Genomic DNA, 17711 nt, shown 5'->3' with positions numbered 1-17711 from the left:
ACAGTACACTGTGCGACCAAACAAAAGAATAATTATTAAACATAATAGCTGACTATAAAATGAACATGATACACACTGAGTACATCATAAATATTTATTAGAGAGTAACCATGGTAATTAATAAACACAGTAATCAACACAGGGGAAACAGCATCTTAAAAACCTGCCATGGCAAGAAAAACTTTGTAACTAATGAACCGTACACAAGCAAATTAATATTTTCAGCATGAAAATCAGAATATCTGACTTGACTAGTACCTGTGGACTTAAAAGAGCAAGAGTGGACAATATCGTGAATCAGGCTGCCACTGCCCTGGCCCACGAACACCGACAATTTATAGTCTCTAGTTCCTATGGCTTATCACAGCTAGAGGGAAATGTCTGAAATGAGAGAGCACTGGCTTTGGAATTAGAAACATCTGTTTACGCCCAGTTCTTCCACTACTGATTGTAAACTCTGGGTCAATACTTAGTCTCCATGTCAAGTGTAAAGCAGAAATAACCCGTACCTATGAAAGCTTTGTGTAACCAGTCTTACTGCAGTGCCCCTTCTGCAATGCGAACAAATATGGAATCACTATGTTGTGCTCCTGAAATGAATTCAGTGTCACATGTCAGACCTCAATAAAAATATAAGTTTTAAAAAGAGTTGTTGTGGAGATAAAGGTACAATATATAACATACTTCACTAAATGTCTGAAACAAAGTCCATACTCTTTTTGTTTAATTTTTTAAGGTTTTATTTATTTTTGAGAGAGAGATAGAGACAGCACAAGCAGGGGAGGGTCAGAAAAAGAGGGAGACACAGGATCTGAAGACAGGCTCCAGGCTCTGAGCTGTCAGTACAGAGCCCGATGCGGGGCTTGAACCCACAAACCGTGAGATCATGGCCTGAGCCGACATAAGATGCTTAACCGACTGAGCCACCCAGGTGCCCCAATAAAGTCCATATTCAATAACTGGGTCTTCTTACTCTACTGATAACACTTCTGTGACTTCTGAGCCAGACACCACATCTACTGCTGTTTTCACTTCTACTACTGCAACCACTAGGAAGTCACTGCATCCTTCTCTCTTCAGCCAATGCACTATTAGCAATCACATGTCAACTGTAATAATTCAGATTCTTTAAATCTACACACATGAGGCCCACTAGGCTAGGTAATATTTAAAATATAAAATAAAAACACCATAACAAATGTTGGTGAGGATGTAGAGAAACTGAAACCTTCATATGCTGTTGGTGGGAATGTAAAATGGTGCCACCACTACAGAAAACATTTTATGTTAAACAATGAGTTACCATATGACCCAGCAGTTCTACTCCTAGAGATATACCCAAGAGAAATGAAAACTTACATCCACTAAAAAACATACACATGTTCACAGCAACATTATTCAAAATAACTAAAAAATAGAAACGACCTAAACATCTTTCAATGATGAATGGATAAACAAAATGTGGTAGGTCCATCCATATAATGGAATACTATTTGCAAATAAAAAGTAGTGAGCTACTGATACATGCTCCAAGATGGAAGAACTTTCAAAACGTTATGCTAAGTGAAAGAAGCCAGGTAAAAAGATGACATATTACATGTTTCCACTTATATGACATGTTCAGAACAGGCAAATCCATAGAGACAGAAAGTGGATTAGTGATTGCCAGGGGCTGGGAGGAGGTGTAGACTGAGGAGTCATTGCTAGGATGCATGAGCTTTCTTTCGGGGGGAATGACAAGACTCTAAACTTAGATAGTGGTGATGGTTGCAAAGCTCTGGGAATATAGTCAAAACAGTAAAGTTTATGGCGTGTGAATTATATCTCAAAAAAGCTGCTTTAAAAATAGAATTAATCAAGCACACAGGGTCAGCTACATATTTGAGGAGTGGAGGAACATAAAAACGTTAGTCCTCTGGACTTACTGCGCTTTGCCAGGGAGTGCCAGTACCACCACACGAAGCCCCAGGAAGGTTAGGCCACATGGGCTCAGCACAAAGGACAAAGGTTGGCTGTGAGTGAGCTCGGCCCCTGCCCTAGACATCCGCACTCCCATTATGAAGTGGGATATTTATGATAATGGTTAGAACATAAGAATAGAAGGAGTAGGAAGACTATAAGCTCTAGAGTTGAAAACCTCTGTTTGAAAGCTGGGATTCAAATCAAGTTCCTCTTGGGCACCTGGTGGCTCAGCTGGTTAAGCTTCTGACTCTTTATTTCGCCTAAGGTCATGATCTCACAGTTCCTGAGGTCTGGTGCCACACTGGGCTCTGTGCTGACAGTGCAGACTGGGATTCTCTCTCTCCCTCTCTCTCTACCCCTCCCCCTTTCATGCTCTCTCTCTCTCAAAAATACATAAATCGGGGCGCCTGGGTGGCTTAGTCGGTTGAGCGTCTGACTTTCGCTTAGGTCATGATCTCGCGGTTCGTGCGTTCGAGTCCCGCGTCGGGCTCTGTGCTGACTGCCAGCTCAGAGCCTGGAGCCTATTTCAGAGTCTGTGTCTCCCTCTCTCTCTCTGACCCTCCCCTGCTCACGCTGTCTCTCTCTCCCTCTCTCTCCTAGAAATAAATAAAAATATTTTAAAAAATACATAAATAAACTTTAAAAAAATAAATGAATAAACCTGGTTCCTCACATTCTAGCTTGTACCTTGGATCAATTACTTAACCTCCCTGGCCTTCAGTTTCCTCATCTATAAAATGAATATAATAATAGCATCTTTGTCTCCATAGTTGCTATGAGGATACACTAATGTTTATACGACCTTACAAGTGTGTCGTCTGATAAAAATTAAGTGCCATCGTCGTCATTATCATCATCGTTAGTACCATTCTTTTGGTTGACTTGCTGACTCTACTCTCAGCAGTCAGACATGGGCCTGCAGCACAATCCCTTAGAAGCACGAGCACTCCCAGGGGAATTCCACTTGAACTCACCAGGGAGCATGGGTTCCTTCCTCCCTCATCTACTGATAACAATTCCTTTCATGAGGCCTCTTCATTAAAGGCACCCAGGAAGAGCAGCACAGGGCATTTGCACTGGCTAATGACAGCAGTTACCTCTGACGTGCTAGAGACAGTCAGGCACATTTTCAGGTTATTTACATATGTTACTTCATGGAATGATCACAACAAGCCTGCAAGGTAGGCATTATTAACCACATCACTTTACAGATAAGGAAAAGTTCAAATATACTGAGTAACGAAGCTAATAACACTGTTCAATAAGTCAGAGCTGACATTCAAACCCAGATCAGTTTACCCGATGTCACTTTCCAGTATATTATGTTGAAATGGATTTCCACTGGAAGAGTGAGTAATTAGGAGAGGAGTTGAGAATGAGGGAAGAGTACTTTTGGACTAACACAATTATTCACACACTCAAATAACAGGATGCCAGAATATAAGCAATGCCATCTCTTCTTTCACCCACTCGTTCACACATTTATTAAGCACTTAATATGTGCCAGTGTCAGTGATAAAAATAGCCTTGGAAAGATACAGACATTAAAAGAGAAAATTACAAAAAAATTTAAGAAATAAATAGAAGAGAAAATTACAGAAGAATATGGTTGGCACATTAATAAACAAATGGTGTTGGACAAACAGGAGGTCAGGGAAGTGTCAACTGTGTTCTCAACTGCAGAGACAGTCCCATCCACTGCCTTCAATTTCCTTAATTCAGAGGAAAACACTTGAGGCTCATTTTCAATGCCTTTTTCTCCTTGGGAACACCGATGAATGGAATTTTAAGCCACACTTCTGAATTTTCTCTATAATTTGTTTCTATTCAGAAAATTGCCAGCCCACAGTCTTTCTCCCTGAACCTCATGGGACAGGACAAGCACATACACAACTGCAGGACTAGGGGTGGGTGCAGAATGGAGGGTCCATCGCAGGAATGGGCTGTAAGGGGGCAGAGGCTGTTTTGTAAGGTCAAAAGGACTCCACAAGCCCTGAGACATTTATGTCCATTCCAGGACTGATAACATTCTGACAGACTGAATGGTATGCGGAAGCAATTCATTGCACATTTTATAAAGCACCGTTTCACAGGGTAGAGAGCGTCAGGAGCATAGACACATCTTAACTTAGTCCTAAAATCCTAATGGGATTTCCATTACGTTCACAAGCAGAGAGGTAGCACTTAAGGTTCTAATCCTGTCAGAGAGACCAGAGAGACGGGGCATTTTTCAACTCCTTCCCTACAGTAAAGGACAAGGCAATTACCATGGAAGAGAAAGAAAAAGGAGAAGATACATGAAATATTTCTTTGGAAGGATCAGCTAAATTCTCAGAGATTTAAAAGGATCAATGTTGAATCAGTAAATAAAAAATATACTAAATTTGCTTTAGGAACTAAAGTTTTTCAAATATTTCAAGGCAATGTATTAATCCAATGTGATCACCTATTGGCAAATACATTCAACTGGATACCAAGACACATAGCTTACGAATCACAAGAAAGTAATCCGTCAAGTAAAATTCTAAATAAGATTTGATGTACTATTGAGTTTTTCCTATAAATGCAATAATTGTATAAGTTAAATGAGAATTCAGAGAAAAAAAACCTGAAGTTCATTTTCAATGACAAAATATTCCTGAATTTATAAAGTAATTATGATATCCAAAGTCATTCCCCGAGCAAGTGCTGTAAGAGTAAGCAATAAAGTGCCACAAATAAGAATTTCAGCAATGTGCTTAAAATTAAAGTTAAAATATTAATAGCAATTTACAGGAGAGCAATATATACCTATAATGTATTAGTCCTGAATAGCATTCAGTATACCTGTTTTCATTTGTTAGAAGAAGAAAAGACACTGCCAATTCTTGATAAGATAGGACCAAGCACTCATCTCTAAGTTTTACTAAAATATATACTGATTATTCTTTATGAGTTGAATTAGAGTATTCAGCATATAGCAAATAAGATTTACCTTAAACTATAGCTGTACATCAAACGTAAATGCATCTTTCTTGATAGTGCCTATTTTCAAAGTAGTTGACTTGAATCTTTTTATTACTATGAAATATACTGTGTTTGGGTGGAAAATAACTTTTAAAATGTCATAGGCTGTAGATTTATTGAATACCACAACTTTTAGCTCTGTATAAAAAAACGAAAAGTTCAATTTAAAGAAAACTTAGTTTTGATGATGTGTGCATTTAAAGAAGTAGATTTCACAATAAAGACAGTAGAGAAACCTGCTCATCAAATATTACATCAAAATTTAACACTGTTTTAGCAACAGTAACTAAAGTCATTTTATCCATTTTTCTTTGATCTAACAAAGAACAGTAGAGAATAAAGACTTAATTGTTCTTATTAAGGTGTTAAATGACTATTTCAGAAGAAAGAGCTGATAGTAGTGACAAAAGGCAGCTAAAAGAAAGAGAGAGAGAGAAAGGAAGGAAGGAGGGAGGGAGGGGGAGAGAGAGAGAGAGAAAGAAAGAGAGAAAGAGAGAAAGAAAGAAAGAAAGAAAGAAAGAAAGAAAGAAAGAAAGAAAGAAAGAAAGAAAGAACGAACGAACGAACGAACAGGGAAAGTCTAAACAGCAAATCCAAACACGAACGTGTTAGAATCCCTCTCAAAATCAGTCGTTTCTAATCTACGGATTCCGTGTCAGGTACGTGTCAGCTGGAAATCCTTATACCCAGGAACTGGGACTAGAAATGAAGTTAGTGGAAGGTTTCTCCTCCCACTGAGTTAAGAAACCAGAGCCCTGCAGGGAGGGGGGGCACTCACAACAACAGCAGTGCAGTCTGCACTTCGTACCTTTAATCGCTGCTCATCCACATCAATGACTGTAGCCACGCGAATTAGCCTGGGGTTCCGTCTGTCCACTGCTTCAAGCCTCATGCTGGGCAGAAAACCATGGGGAGGCCGCTGCAACATCAAGCGAGCAAAAGTCAGCAAAATCCCACTGTCCAGATGCCACATCACATGTTTTCTAAAGTGCAATTGTTTTGACTTTGCATTCAGACCTTTAATACAACTGGAATTTAGTTTTAAGGGCACATAAGACTTCACGCATATTATTTTACCCAGTTTCTAAAAACCTGTGAGAGGAGAAAGAACTTTTTGGTCGTTTTCAAGAGAGCTAAAAAGACAGATGAAACCATAAATTCATTAACGATCACAAGATTCAAAATAGGTTCTAATTTACTAACAGTTTATTTAATTTTTTTCTGAAATTAACTTTAGAAATCAAGAAACTTTTGACTATTCTCACTGCCCAGTGTTGGAGAGTATGACTCAGAAGACAAAATTATTTACTAAACAATTAAAAAATAAACATAAACCTTTATGAATCTAAATTTTAAAATAGATAAAAGCTGTATAACTCTGACAGTTAAAACTATTTTAGAATCATACCACAACGAATTTAAAGCTATAACCTGTGCTACGCATGTTAAAAATTGTTTTAATTTAAGCTTTCTTTCAAATATTAAAAACCTAGGAACCAGGATTCTATAATGAAGGACACTTGGAAAATCCTAAAGAAAATGGGGTGGGGAAAAGTACACTAGAACTTACCAAACCATTGACGCCAAAGAAATTTAAATATAAAAAATTAAAGTCAAAAGACAACTCCAGGAGTGTTCATAGGTTGGCAAAAAGTCACTCTGAAAGCTATTACACATAAAATATTTAATCGACTTCATTGAAAATGAAAGTGTATTGAATTTTGCAAGTGATAGAAAAATAAAAAGCTCATAATATGTGAGTAATAAACAGTTAAATCTTTCTCCAATATCTGGTTTATTTCTCTCCAGCTTTCGTGGAAGAATATTTTCTTCTAAAATGCATTATTACGTCTACCAAATGGAGTATACAGACTATAATTAGGTCTTTGATGCTTGAAAATCTTTCTGTTCTCCCCAAGGACACTGTCCTGGTAACACACATAATAGTTTCATATTGCAGATGCCAAAGGTACGCAGCTTGAGGTGAACCCATAATAACCCCATGTCAGCCTGGAAGATGCCTTTTTAACTAAACCATAATTTTATTTTCTTGTAATTTTCTTCTTAGAAAAATAAAATGAGTTTTGACAAAAAGCAAAAGAGAAAGAGGTAACTACCAGCAGCTAGTACTTGGCTTATTAAGGTTTTGCAATGCCTGAAGCCCTTTCTAGCACTCCAAGATTTCCAGCCTTCTTAATTTGATTAAATTCATTTTTCCAAATCCTGCCCATTATAATCAATTTACTTAAAACAATGAAATAGCATTTTGTTTCAAATCCCTTTTGATCCCTAGAAAACTTTCTATACATGAAATCATATGTAGAAGCTCACTATATAAAATTCTGATTAAAGATGAATCAGAAAGCCTGGAGCACACAATTAAGTTGGAAGGGAACAATCTGTACATAGAAATTGAGAACATAAATATTTCTAACTGTACTCTTAGCGCACTGTCTTTTCCCAAATAATTTATGCTGGGTTCAACCCTGGAATAAAGGTATAAGTACAAATTTGAACTTTAAAAACTGGTATTCTAAATGCTAAAAGCAATGTTTCCCTCAAAATGGATAAAACAGTAACACACCCACTACATACAATTCTTCTCTTTTATTATGGTATCGTTGACAAACAGTCCCGGAGACTGTGAAAGCTCGGAGTTCCCACCCTGTGGAGTAAGACAAGCAAAAATGAAGGGCTCCGCCATCATCAGGGGTTGCTGGGGGGTTTTCAACTGCACTAGGTGGGCTACTGTACTTTTTAAGGAGGGAAACCATTACTTTTGTGTAGGGGAACAATGGTAAGTGAGTCACCTCCTTTGTAATTCTAACTGAAAACTAGGCAAAGTGGTTATGAAAATAACACTTGAATTTAAAAAGAAAAAACTGGAATATTTTGAAGCTGCCAAATTAAGTCAACATGTACACTGTTTCAAGTTGAAAGTGTAGTAGAGAGCATAAAACTCACCATTTTAAAAACTTTGGCAGGAACAGCATTAGTCTGAGTTGTTTCCAGATATTTTGTCCAAGAAAAATTTTCTGGATCAGGATAACCTGAAAAATATAAATACATATCAAAAAATTACTCGTTTGTACTATAAGCCATTCGCCCTTCTGTGAACTGAATGCTCACTATTTAATCGCCCCTAGGCTAAGAACCTCACATACATTACCTAAGTCTATTTTAACCTCTGAGTGGGCTGTTTCACTCCCACTAAGGCAAGCAAGCACTCATACAGTGGTTCACTCATTCACTCAACAAGGTTAAACAGGTTGGCAAAAGTCAAATGGTGCTGTGAGTATTTGGCAGGGCTGGGTTAACCCCCAAAAGGCTGCTTTAGAAAGTTTGCAAAAGACTCACAATCCCTGTCTGATCTCAGACCATAATCGGAAAATCTTTCCAATTTTTCCAATATTTCTGCATCTATTAGGGTTTTGTTCTCTTCATTATATCTCTGTAATTACAATTCCTCAGGTTTGCCATTTATAATTGCAATTTATGTATTGGTATAACATGATATAAAGCACTCTATGTTTAAAAAAATTTCTAACTGGGGTCACCTGGGTGGCTCAGTTGGTTGAGCATCCAACTCTTGATTTGGGGTCAAGTCATGATCTCAGGGTCAAGGGATCAAGCCCCACATAGAGCTCTACATTGAATATAGAGATTGTTTGAGATTCTCTCTCCCCCCTCTCCTTCTACGCCCCGCCACTGTGCTCACTATCACATACCCTGTGTGTGTGTGTGGGTGTGTGCGTGTGTGTGTATATATTTGTACACTGCATACATACATATACAGTAACTAGATTTCTTGTTTCTCTTTATATTTGTGTTATTTTATTCCTAATTACGTTTGCCAGAGGTCTGTCTATATTATTGTGTTATTTTCTTTTTCTTTTAAAGGAATAAACGCCTAGATTTAGTCATCAGCTTTCTTGTTTTCTTCTCTTTTTTCTAATTATTTTATTTGCTGCTTTTACTCTTATTACTTCTTTATTCATATTTCCCTTAGATTTGTTTTTAGTCATCAAACTGAACTATAAGGGTGATTAATTTATTTTCATTTTTTTTAAATAACAGAAGCATTTAAAACCATGAACTTACCACTGTTCCCCCTGCATACAGATTTAGACCTCTGGACAAACTTTTATGAAATATTTATTTATCTCACTTTTATTTTTCAAAAACAACTACAATTACAATCTGTAACTGTCACCTTCATTTAGGCACTGACCAAATATTCATTCAGCAGATATCTCAAGTGGTTAAATTTTGTAGTTATTTAAAATATTAATAATAATATCTACTTTACCACATGGTAGTTTCAGAATGTCACATGATCTGTAGGATTTATTTTTGGCATAATATAGGCTCAACAGTTAATTTTTTAAAGTATATACTTACACATACACCTATGTTTTAAGGCATATCAGTATGCATTAATTCAATGTAAGTAGCTATTATTATTAAAAAATCTGCTTTATTTTTTCTTTAGGCAAAAAACTCGAATACACTAAAATCTCTAAAATATTTTTTCATAGAGTTTTTCTATTGCTGATAATTTTTTCTTCATATTTACACTTTGTACTAAAATAAAACATACTTAAAGAAAAATATACAACTCAAATAAACAGCCTGAAAAATTGTTCACAGAATTAGCAAAGCTGTATCACCAGGACCCAGGACAGCCCCTCCCCATTGCTCACCCTCCAGTCACTGCCTGCTCTCTGCAAAGGGAAACTCTCATCCCGGTTTCTGACCTCCAAGATTAGCTCTGCCTGTTCCATTTTTTCCTTTGTATAATAGAACCATACACATGTATTCATTTGCAGTGGGCAGCTTTTGCTCAGCACTCTCTGAGGTTCGTGTGGGCGGCTGCATGAGGAAAATGTGTTATCCCTGCTGTATAGCAGTCCATTGGACGAGGATTTCACAATTTACATATCCATTCTACTGGTGATGGTCCTTTGGGCAGTCTCAATTTCGGGGGTGACAGACATTCTAGATATTCTTGTTGGCCATCACATATATACACTTCTTTTGGAATGCATCCAGGAGTAAAACTGCTGGAACATGAAGTAGTTTGCTTCATATTTTGATGTTCCATTATTTAGCACAGAAAAGCACATGCAATGTTTGCTATTGATTATGTTTTTACTTGGCATTGAAAAAATATTTCCCTTGGACACCTTGACTGCATTTTGCATCCAATTCTTCTTCTTCACTAAAAACTAAATTATATGCCATCCTTTATTTTCTGTTTGTTTTCTTAAGAAAATTTTGCCCATCCTTTTTACTTCTAAATTATTTTGTTTCAGGGGTATCTATTTTAAACATCTTCTAAATGGATTTTGAAAAATATTTGCATTTACTTTCATAACTGGTTTGCTTTATTTAGTTTCTGTAGACATGTTTTAGACTGGATTTTGTTTTAAAGCTCTCATAGGATTTCCTTTGCTTTTTGTCCCTGTCTATATATGAGTTAAGTTATATGCCTTCTGTTTCAGGAATTTTTTCTGCACTTCATCTACTTCTGTTGTAGTTCATATACTTCTTGATGTTTATTTTATTTTTGTGAGAGAGAGACAGAGTGCCAGCAGGTGAGGGGCAGAGAGAGAGGGAGACACAGAATCTGAAGCAGGCTCAAAGCTCCAAGCTGTCAGCACAGAGCCCAATGCGGGGCTCAAACCCGTGAACCACAAGATCGTGACCTCAGATGAAGTCAGACGCTTAACCGACTGAGCCACCCAGACACCCCTGTAGTTCATATTTTTAATGACCGTCCAAACTCATTCCTTGTATTTTGGACTTCCACATTTCTGCATGGGTTCTGATTATGCTCATACCTTGCCACGTCAGCACTTGGGGTCCCCTCCTCCCTGCTCCAAGTCCCTCACCAGGGCCCTGAGCAGCAGATTCTGAGGAATAGTGACTAAAGAAAGCAGCATGTGGTGGGCTGAGGAACGAACGTGCGGAGACTGAGGGAGGAAGCAATTAGTGCTGCTCCAGCCCTGTAAAGAAACCTGCCATGCTGCTATGAAAGAAACCATCTTTTCCCCCTTTTCATGATCAATAAGTGAGAATAAAAGACTGTGACTGTTTTCAGTGTTTCTGAAGCAGTACTGCCTCTGTGCTACTCTCCAGAAATGAGCTATGTGTGTACTATGTGTATAATCCCTGTTCAATGAGTCCAAGGAAGAAGAATGTCTCATTGCCTAGGGAGGCCTGCAAAAGCCACATACTCACACTGTCTTCCCTCTGGCCCCACCCTGAGTCCTGTTACCCTTGGGGAGGACGGGGCGGGGCAGAAGTAGGGCAATGGAGGAAGGGGCAAGAGCCAGGTCCATTCACACATCTGTGTGGCAATATGACAGAAGCTTTTCAGAAGTTGAAAATCCTTCTTGTTTCAAGAAATATATGAGACCACCCCATGGAACAATCTCTTTTAGCGCCTTCAGGTGTCTCAAAGAAAGCAACATATAACTAGTTTCCATTTATTAGTAACCACTCTCCCCAGTACTCCGTTTACACTAAATCATTCCTTCCTCACACATGCTGCTCACTTTATAGGTAAGGCCCAGAGAACTTGGGCAGCTTGCACAGTGCTGTACACTTAGAAGTGGAAGAAATGGGACTGGAACGATTATGTCTGACTCCCTTACTCATGTATTCAACCACCTCCTCCCCCTAGGGAGCTCCATGATCCAAGGTGGCCCAAGGCCTCAGGACTGGGAGTATAAGCTTCCCCTGGAGGCCAAGGTGTAGTACAACAAGGGTGAGAATGTAGCTGGACTGGAGGCAGGCTGTCGGTATAAATGTATTTATTCACGTCCCACCTCATTCCACTCTACGGAGAGATGAAACCTTCAGAGATGGGCAAACACTGAGGAAAGACAGGTTCAAGTTGTGGCTGCGGGCACAGGTGGCTGAACCAAACAAAGGAAATATGTCAGATGTGGGGATCAAGGAACTACATAGCAGGGCAACTGGATCTCCCCATGGTCTTGGCAGTTCCCTGGAGAAGACAAAGACCCAGGTGACAAATATCCTTAATTAATGCCAGCAAGTAACTAGAAGGCAACCGGATGACAGCCCGAGAGGACAGAGGGAGGACGTGCGATGGAGGGGAAGGGCTTGCGCCCTCATGGGGGAGGAGCCTCTCTAAAGGCTGACAACTGTTTGAGGAGAAACAGTGGGCCTATCTGGGATACAACAAAATGTGCTATCCCAAGAGGGCGACAGAGAAAATCTGTGTGAAAAAGCCGCTAGATGGAGGCCAATTCCAGTGCTTTGAGTTGAAAAAGAGGATACAAATATGGGGCTGGGTGCAAAAACAGAGAAACTTAAGGTCAAACCAAGTTAAACGCAAGTGAAAATACACTAAAATCAAGCCATTTTAAGGGCTACTTATACCATTCCAGGAATAGCAAGTCCTTACAGTGATCCACAGGTCCCGGCCACCAGGGACCCATTACCACTCCGACCTCATCCCCCTTCACTCTGCTCCTGCTCCAACTAGGACACAGCTGACTTTCTCTCCCTCAAGGTCTCCAACTTGCTGTTCCTTTACAGAGAACTTTTCCCCATGTGCCTTCCACACTCCCTCCCTCACTTCCTTCAAGCTGTTGCTCAAATGTCCTTCCCTGAACTCCCTAAAGATACAGAACCCTCTCACCAAATACATGTACCCTTCCTAACCTCATTATCTGCCTTACTTTTCTTCATAGCACTTACCACCAATTAAGTTATTGTATAAATATTTTATATATTTGTTGTTTCTCTTGCTCTGTAAGATCATAACTGCCTTCTGACAGGAATTTGTTCACTCCCATTTCTCTGATTCTAGAATAATGCCTAGTATGGAGTAATCAGTAGTTATCACTTATTAAATATTTGGCAAATATTTGCTGAATGAAACGTATTCCTTAAGAAGTTTGCATTTGATATTGTGGTGACCAAGAATGACAGATACGTGAGCCAAAATTATATTGGTCTAGCTTCAATATAATGAACGGAATACTGATATACAGTTGCTTGCCTGCTGGTGTTGGCGGTATTCAGAGGTATCATTAGAACGAGCTGATGCTCCTAGACCAATTCTGCCTAAGGTTCCAAACAGCACTATAGACTGGACAGTACCAAGGGAAGGCCATCTGACTTGTGGCATCTGTACAAGGCAAATGTAATCCTCAACTGTTTGTTCCATAGAAGACAGACCTACTTATGTGTCAGATTGGTTACTAAATAGTGTAGTACAAGACGAAAGAAATACAACACATGAGGACAATCAGTTATTTAATCACTGTTGAGCCTAATTCAGGTTCACCTGATTTTTTTTTCAAAAAATATATTGAAACTGACCTCACAATTATGGTACTTTAGATCCCAGAAGTCTTGGACTCAGAAGCAGCTCATCATAATCAAGGGTAAAAGATTCTTTCTGACCAAAGAATACAAGTTAGGCTCCCTAATATTTTTCACAGTATGTCAGATTGTTCCTTAATTATCAGACCCTAAAGCATATACAGAACTTTCAATCTATAGAATGAACTCGAGGTACTCAAGTACTCATCAAGGAGTATATTTCATAATTGATTGTTTTACTGAAAGTGTGGCTGAGATGAAGTATATTAGGAATAGACTAAGGAAACAGGGTCTCTGCTCTAACTAGTGAAATCACTTTCAGGAAACAGCCAATCTGTGCTACAGGGGATGGGCTCCTAGCAGAACTGTCTCCAGAAGGACCACGGCTCTCATGGTACCTAATCCAGGGCAGTGCTTGGTAAATGGCAGGCATTCAAGAGGAGGTAATTGCCTCTATTTCTCTTCCCTCTGTCTCCCTCTCTCTCTCTCTCTCTGTCTGTCTCTCTCAATAGCTAACATAGAAAACATACAGGTTATTTTGCTTCTATTTTTCTCTCAATTTCACTAACTACACAATACTCCTCTGAGTAATATTCTATGACTAATAATCTTTACATGTTATGTCTGTATTATTCTTTGCTACATCCTTAGCTCCTAGATGGACTTCACACTTAATGAATACTTAATATCTATTCAATTAATTAATTAATTAATTAATAATTTACATTTTTCTCTGAACTCTCACCTTCCTTGTGTCAACAGAATCTATCCACAGGAACTACCAAAATGTCATTACATACACAGAACTGCCTCTAACTAAAAAGAGTTAATGTTTCATGTTGCAATTAAGTACAAGATTAATTTTTGCTGTAAATTTTGCTAATGTAATTTTAGTTTGCAAAGAAACTATGAAGTTAACTAGTTATTTGGTATCAAAATGTAATTTGCTAAAATATTTCTATGTGCTCCTCAGACATCTAGAATATTTGCTAAGTATGTCCAGCAAACTGATAAGTCTAGAGAATCTACAGAAATCAATTGCTGTTATTCCTGTAAACTACATTTCATTACCTCTCAAAATATAAATTATTATAACTTTACATCTGGAGATAGGTTTGCATTTAACATATATTCAAACCAGTCTGAATGTTAGACTTACAATTTAAAAAGGCAGAAATGAGCATATACATTTAGCTCTCTTTCCTCCTAAATGCCCCCAAAATATCAATAAAGGCATTTTTATTTTTTTTTTAATGTTTTTTTTTTAATTTATTTCTAGGAGAGAGAGAGAGAGACAGCGTGAGCAGGGGAGGGTCAGAGAGAGAGGGAGTCACAGACTGAAACAGGCTCCAGGCTCTGAGCTGGCAGTCAGCACAGAGCCCGACGCGGGGCTCGAACCCACGAACCGCGAGATCATGACCTAAGCGAAAGTCAGACGCTTAACCGACTAAGCCACCCAGGCGCCCCAATAAAGGCATTTTTAAATGAATACTTATCAACAGAGAAAATTCTGAATTAATTTTGATACAACACCTAATGGAATATTATGTAGCTTTTATAAAAATCAGAACTAAACCAAATGAATTGGAAGAGATTTGCCATGAAACATAGCGGAGCAAGATAAAAAGACAATGGAAAAATATGTATATGATATAATACCATTTATTTGCACAAGCAATTATTTGAAAAGGATATGGGTTTACAAATATATGGATATATGAGCGTGTATGTGTGCATGTATTTGCAAACATATGGGAATTAGCAAAATATATATAGCATAGGATGGCTAATAGTTCAATCATTTTCCTTTTCCTCTTGAGAAAATACATTTCCTGGACTCCCATACCATTAAATGTAGCTATGTAACTGCATTCTGGCCCATGCACTTGGGTAGAAATGATATAACAAGCCACTTCTAAGTTTGGCCCCTAAAGCCATCTCATGTGCAGACAAACATCAGTTCTTTTCCCATTTTCAGGCTTTGCTGAAAGAGTCCCAAGGGTCTGGAGGAGCCCCAGTCCCAGAATAATTGCATGGGGCAGAACTAACCATAATTGTACCGTGAGAAGACCAAGAAATAAATTCTTAAAGTGTTAAAGTACTAAAATTTTGGAGTCATTTGATATGCTAGCTAGCTCATAGTAATTAATATGGAAGGATTATCATCAATTGCTATTGCTTTGAGAGGAGTAACTAACTTGAGTGGAAAAAGAAATATAACGTTTTGGGGTTTTTTTAATGTTTTTAAAAATGTTTTTTTAATTTATTTTGGAGAGAGCGTGAGCAGGGGAGGTCAGAGAGAGAGGGAGACACAGATTCCAAAGACAGGCTCCAGGCTCTGAGCTGTCAGCACAGAGCCCGACGCGGAGCTCGAACCCACGAACTGTGAGATCATGACCTGAGCCAAAGTTGGATGCTTAACCGACTTAGCCACACAGGTGCCCCGAAATACAACATTAAAAAAAAAAAACAGGATAAATTGGGGTGCCTGAATGGCTCAGTCAGTTGAACGTCCGACTTCAGTTCAGGTCATGATCTAGTTCATGAGTTCGAGCCCCACATTGGGCTCACTGCTATCAGCACAGTAGCCACTTCAGATCCTCCATACCTTTTCCTCTCTGCCCCTCTCCCATTCATGCTCTCTCTTTCAAAAATAAAAATTAAAAAATTTTAAAAAATAGGATAAATGAAATGTAGTTTATAAAAAAATTAAAAATAAAAACAGTACTAGTACAAGGATGTAAAGCCACAACGAGAATAGGTTTAAAAAAAAAAAAGCCAAAAGCAGATGAGAAATGTAAACCAAAACCCCTGGAAGTATGAAAAGGAAATAAATAAATGAAAATTGCCTTCACATACTGAAAAAGCTAAAACAAATCTGATAAAGAAGCAGGTTAATTTATGTTATAGAACCCTGGGAAGCTTCAGGAACGCAGCTGTCAGATATTTCTGAAGGAAGCAGTGTGGCACTAACAACAGATGATTGTTTTTGAAGTCCTAATACAAACTGTTAAGACACACTAGGTCACCTACCCTGCCCCTCACAACTAGGCGACCATCCCACCCATGTTAAGGCTAAAGGCTGGAGGGTTTAGTCTCTGGACAAGTTGAAACAGAGAAGGTAAAGGCTTTGAGATCTTATGCGGTGATGAAGCCATAGAAAAATGGCTGCTTGCAGTACCTGAATCTCAAATTGCAGGCAGCCCTTTGCCTCAGCCCTCAACAACTCCCACAACCCTGCCATACACACCCCCCATCAGAAGGAGAAAGAAGAGCCTTTCCTGTGGGAACCGACCCAGAAGTCCTTGTTATGATATTTTGGGGTATCCAGTATTCAACTAACACATCCTGGTTAACATCTCAGCACCCCACAGGGATGCTTACAATTTCACAAACTCCATCAGGGCACCCAGACATTTTATTCTGCTTCTCAGGACCTTATTCTTAAAATTGAAATGGTGACTGAGATTCACTGGAGCTTTGAAGAACCCATACCTGAATACAAAAACAATAACACAAAAAAAGTAAATTTGGGAAAAGAGACAAACTAGGGAACAAAAGATTTAAACCAGGAAGTTTAAAAAATAAATGAACCTTGGGGTGCCTGGGTGGATCAGTCAGTTAAGCATCAAACTCTTGATTTCAGCTCAGCTCATGATCTCATGGTTTGTGAGATCAAGCCCCACATCAGGCTCTGCACTGACAATGCAGAGCCTGCTTGGGATTCCCTCTCTCCCTCTCTGCCTCTCTCTCTCTCTCTCTCAAAATAAATAAATTGATTAAAAGTAAATGAACCCCTAATTCATATCCTTAGAGAGATAAGAGAAGACTCATAAAATAAGATTGCTATTAGAAAATAAAGGCGAATTCCATTTCAATGTAGAATGTAGAAAGCCAAAAAGACTGTTACTCCCTAACAATGAGAAACAGTCAGATAATGTGAAAAATCATAAACTTCCTATGGTCCATCAAAGAGCTAAAGTTCCAAGGAAACAAAGTAATGGAAATCTAAGGAGGCACAAGTTCCTCTAGGGACAGTTGAGAAACTCAAAATATTTAACTTATGGCAGAGAACTAGAGGAAAAGGTAATCACATCCAAGTAAGAAGAAATCAGCTAACATTTTAATAAGTTCTNGAACTGTGAGATCATTACCTGAGCCAAAGTTGGATGCTTAACTGACTGAGCCACCCAGCTGCCCCTCACAAGCTCTTTTTAATGGGCCTTACCAAGGGCTCACAGGAAAGATTAGGAGTAAGACAGAAGACTAGCAAGAGCTTCCTTTCGGAGCACTGAAGATAAAAACTTAAGGTGCAGCCAGAAGGATGATAAAAATCACATTCAGGAGAACATAGTAAAGAATCAGAGTACGCATCCAAACAA

The 17711-nt window shown here is 38.6% G+C and overlaps 1 protein-coding gene across 5 annotated transcripts in view; it reads right to left on the bottom strand.

Moving 5' to 3' along the window:
• Positions 1 to 17711, bottom strand: part of L3MBTL4 (L3MBTL histone methyl-lysine binding protein 4) — a 416667-nt gene that overhangs the window by 225111 nt on the left and 173845 nt on the right. For all 5 annotated transcript variants that reach the window (XM_077778214.1, XM_077778215.1, XM_077778217.1 and 2 more), the window contains 2 exons: positions 7933 to 8018; positions 5777 to 5887 (listed from right to left, as the gene is read on the bottom strand). In XM_077778214.1, the coding sequence (XP_077634340.1) occupies positions 5777 to 5887; positions 7933 to 8018 (197 nt within the window). The remainder of the gene's footprint in view (positions 1 to 5776; positions 5888 to 7932; positions 8019 to 17711) is intronic.

The sequence above is a fragment of the Crocuta crocuta genome, unplaced genomic scaffold (genome assembly GCF_008692635.1).
Source record: "Crocuta crocuta isolate KB4526 unplaced genomic scaffold, BGI_CrCroc_1.0 scaffold26, whole genome shotgun sequence".
Taxonomy (NCBI): Eukaryota; Metazoa; Chordata; class Mammalia; order Carnivora; family Hyaenidae; genus Crocuta; species Crocuta crocuta.
The sequence above is the reverse complement of the archived record's forward strand: the minus strand, read 5'-3'. Positions and strand labels throughout refer to the sequence as shown.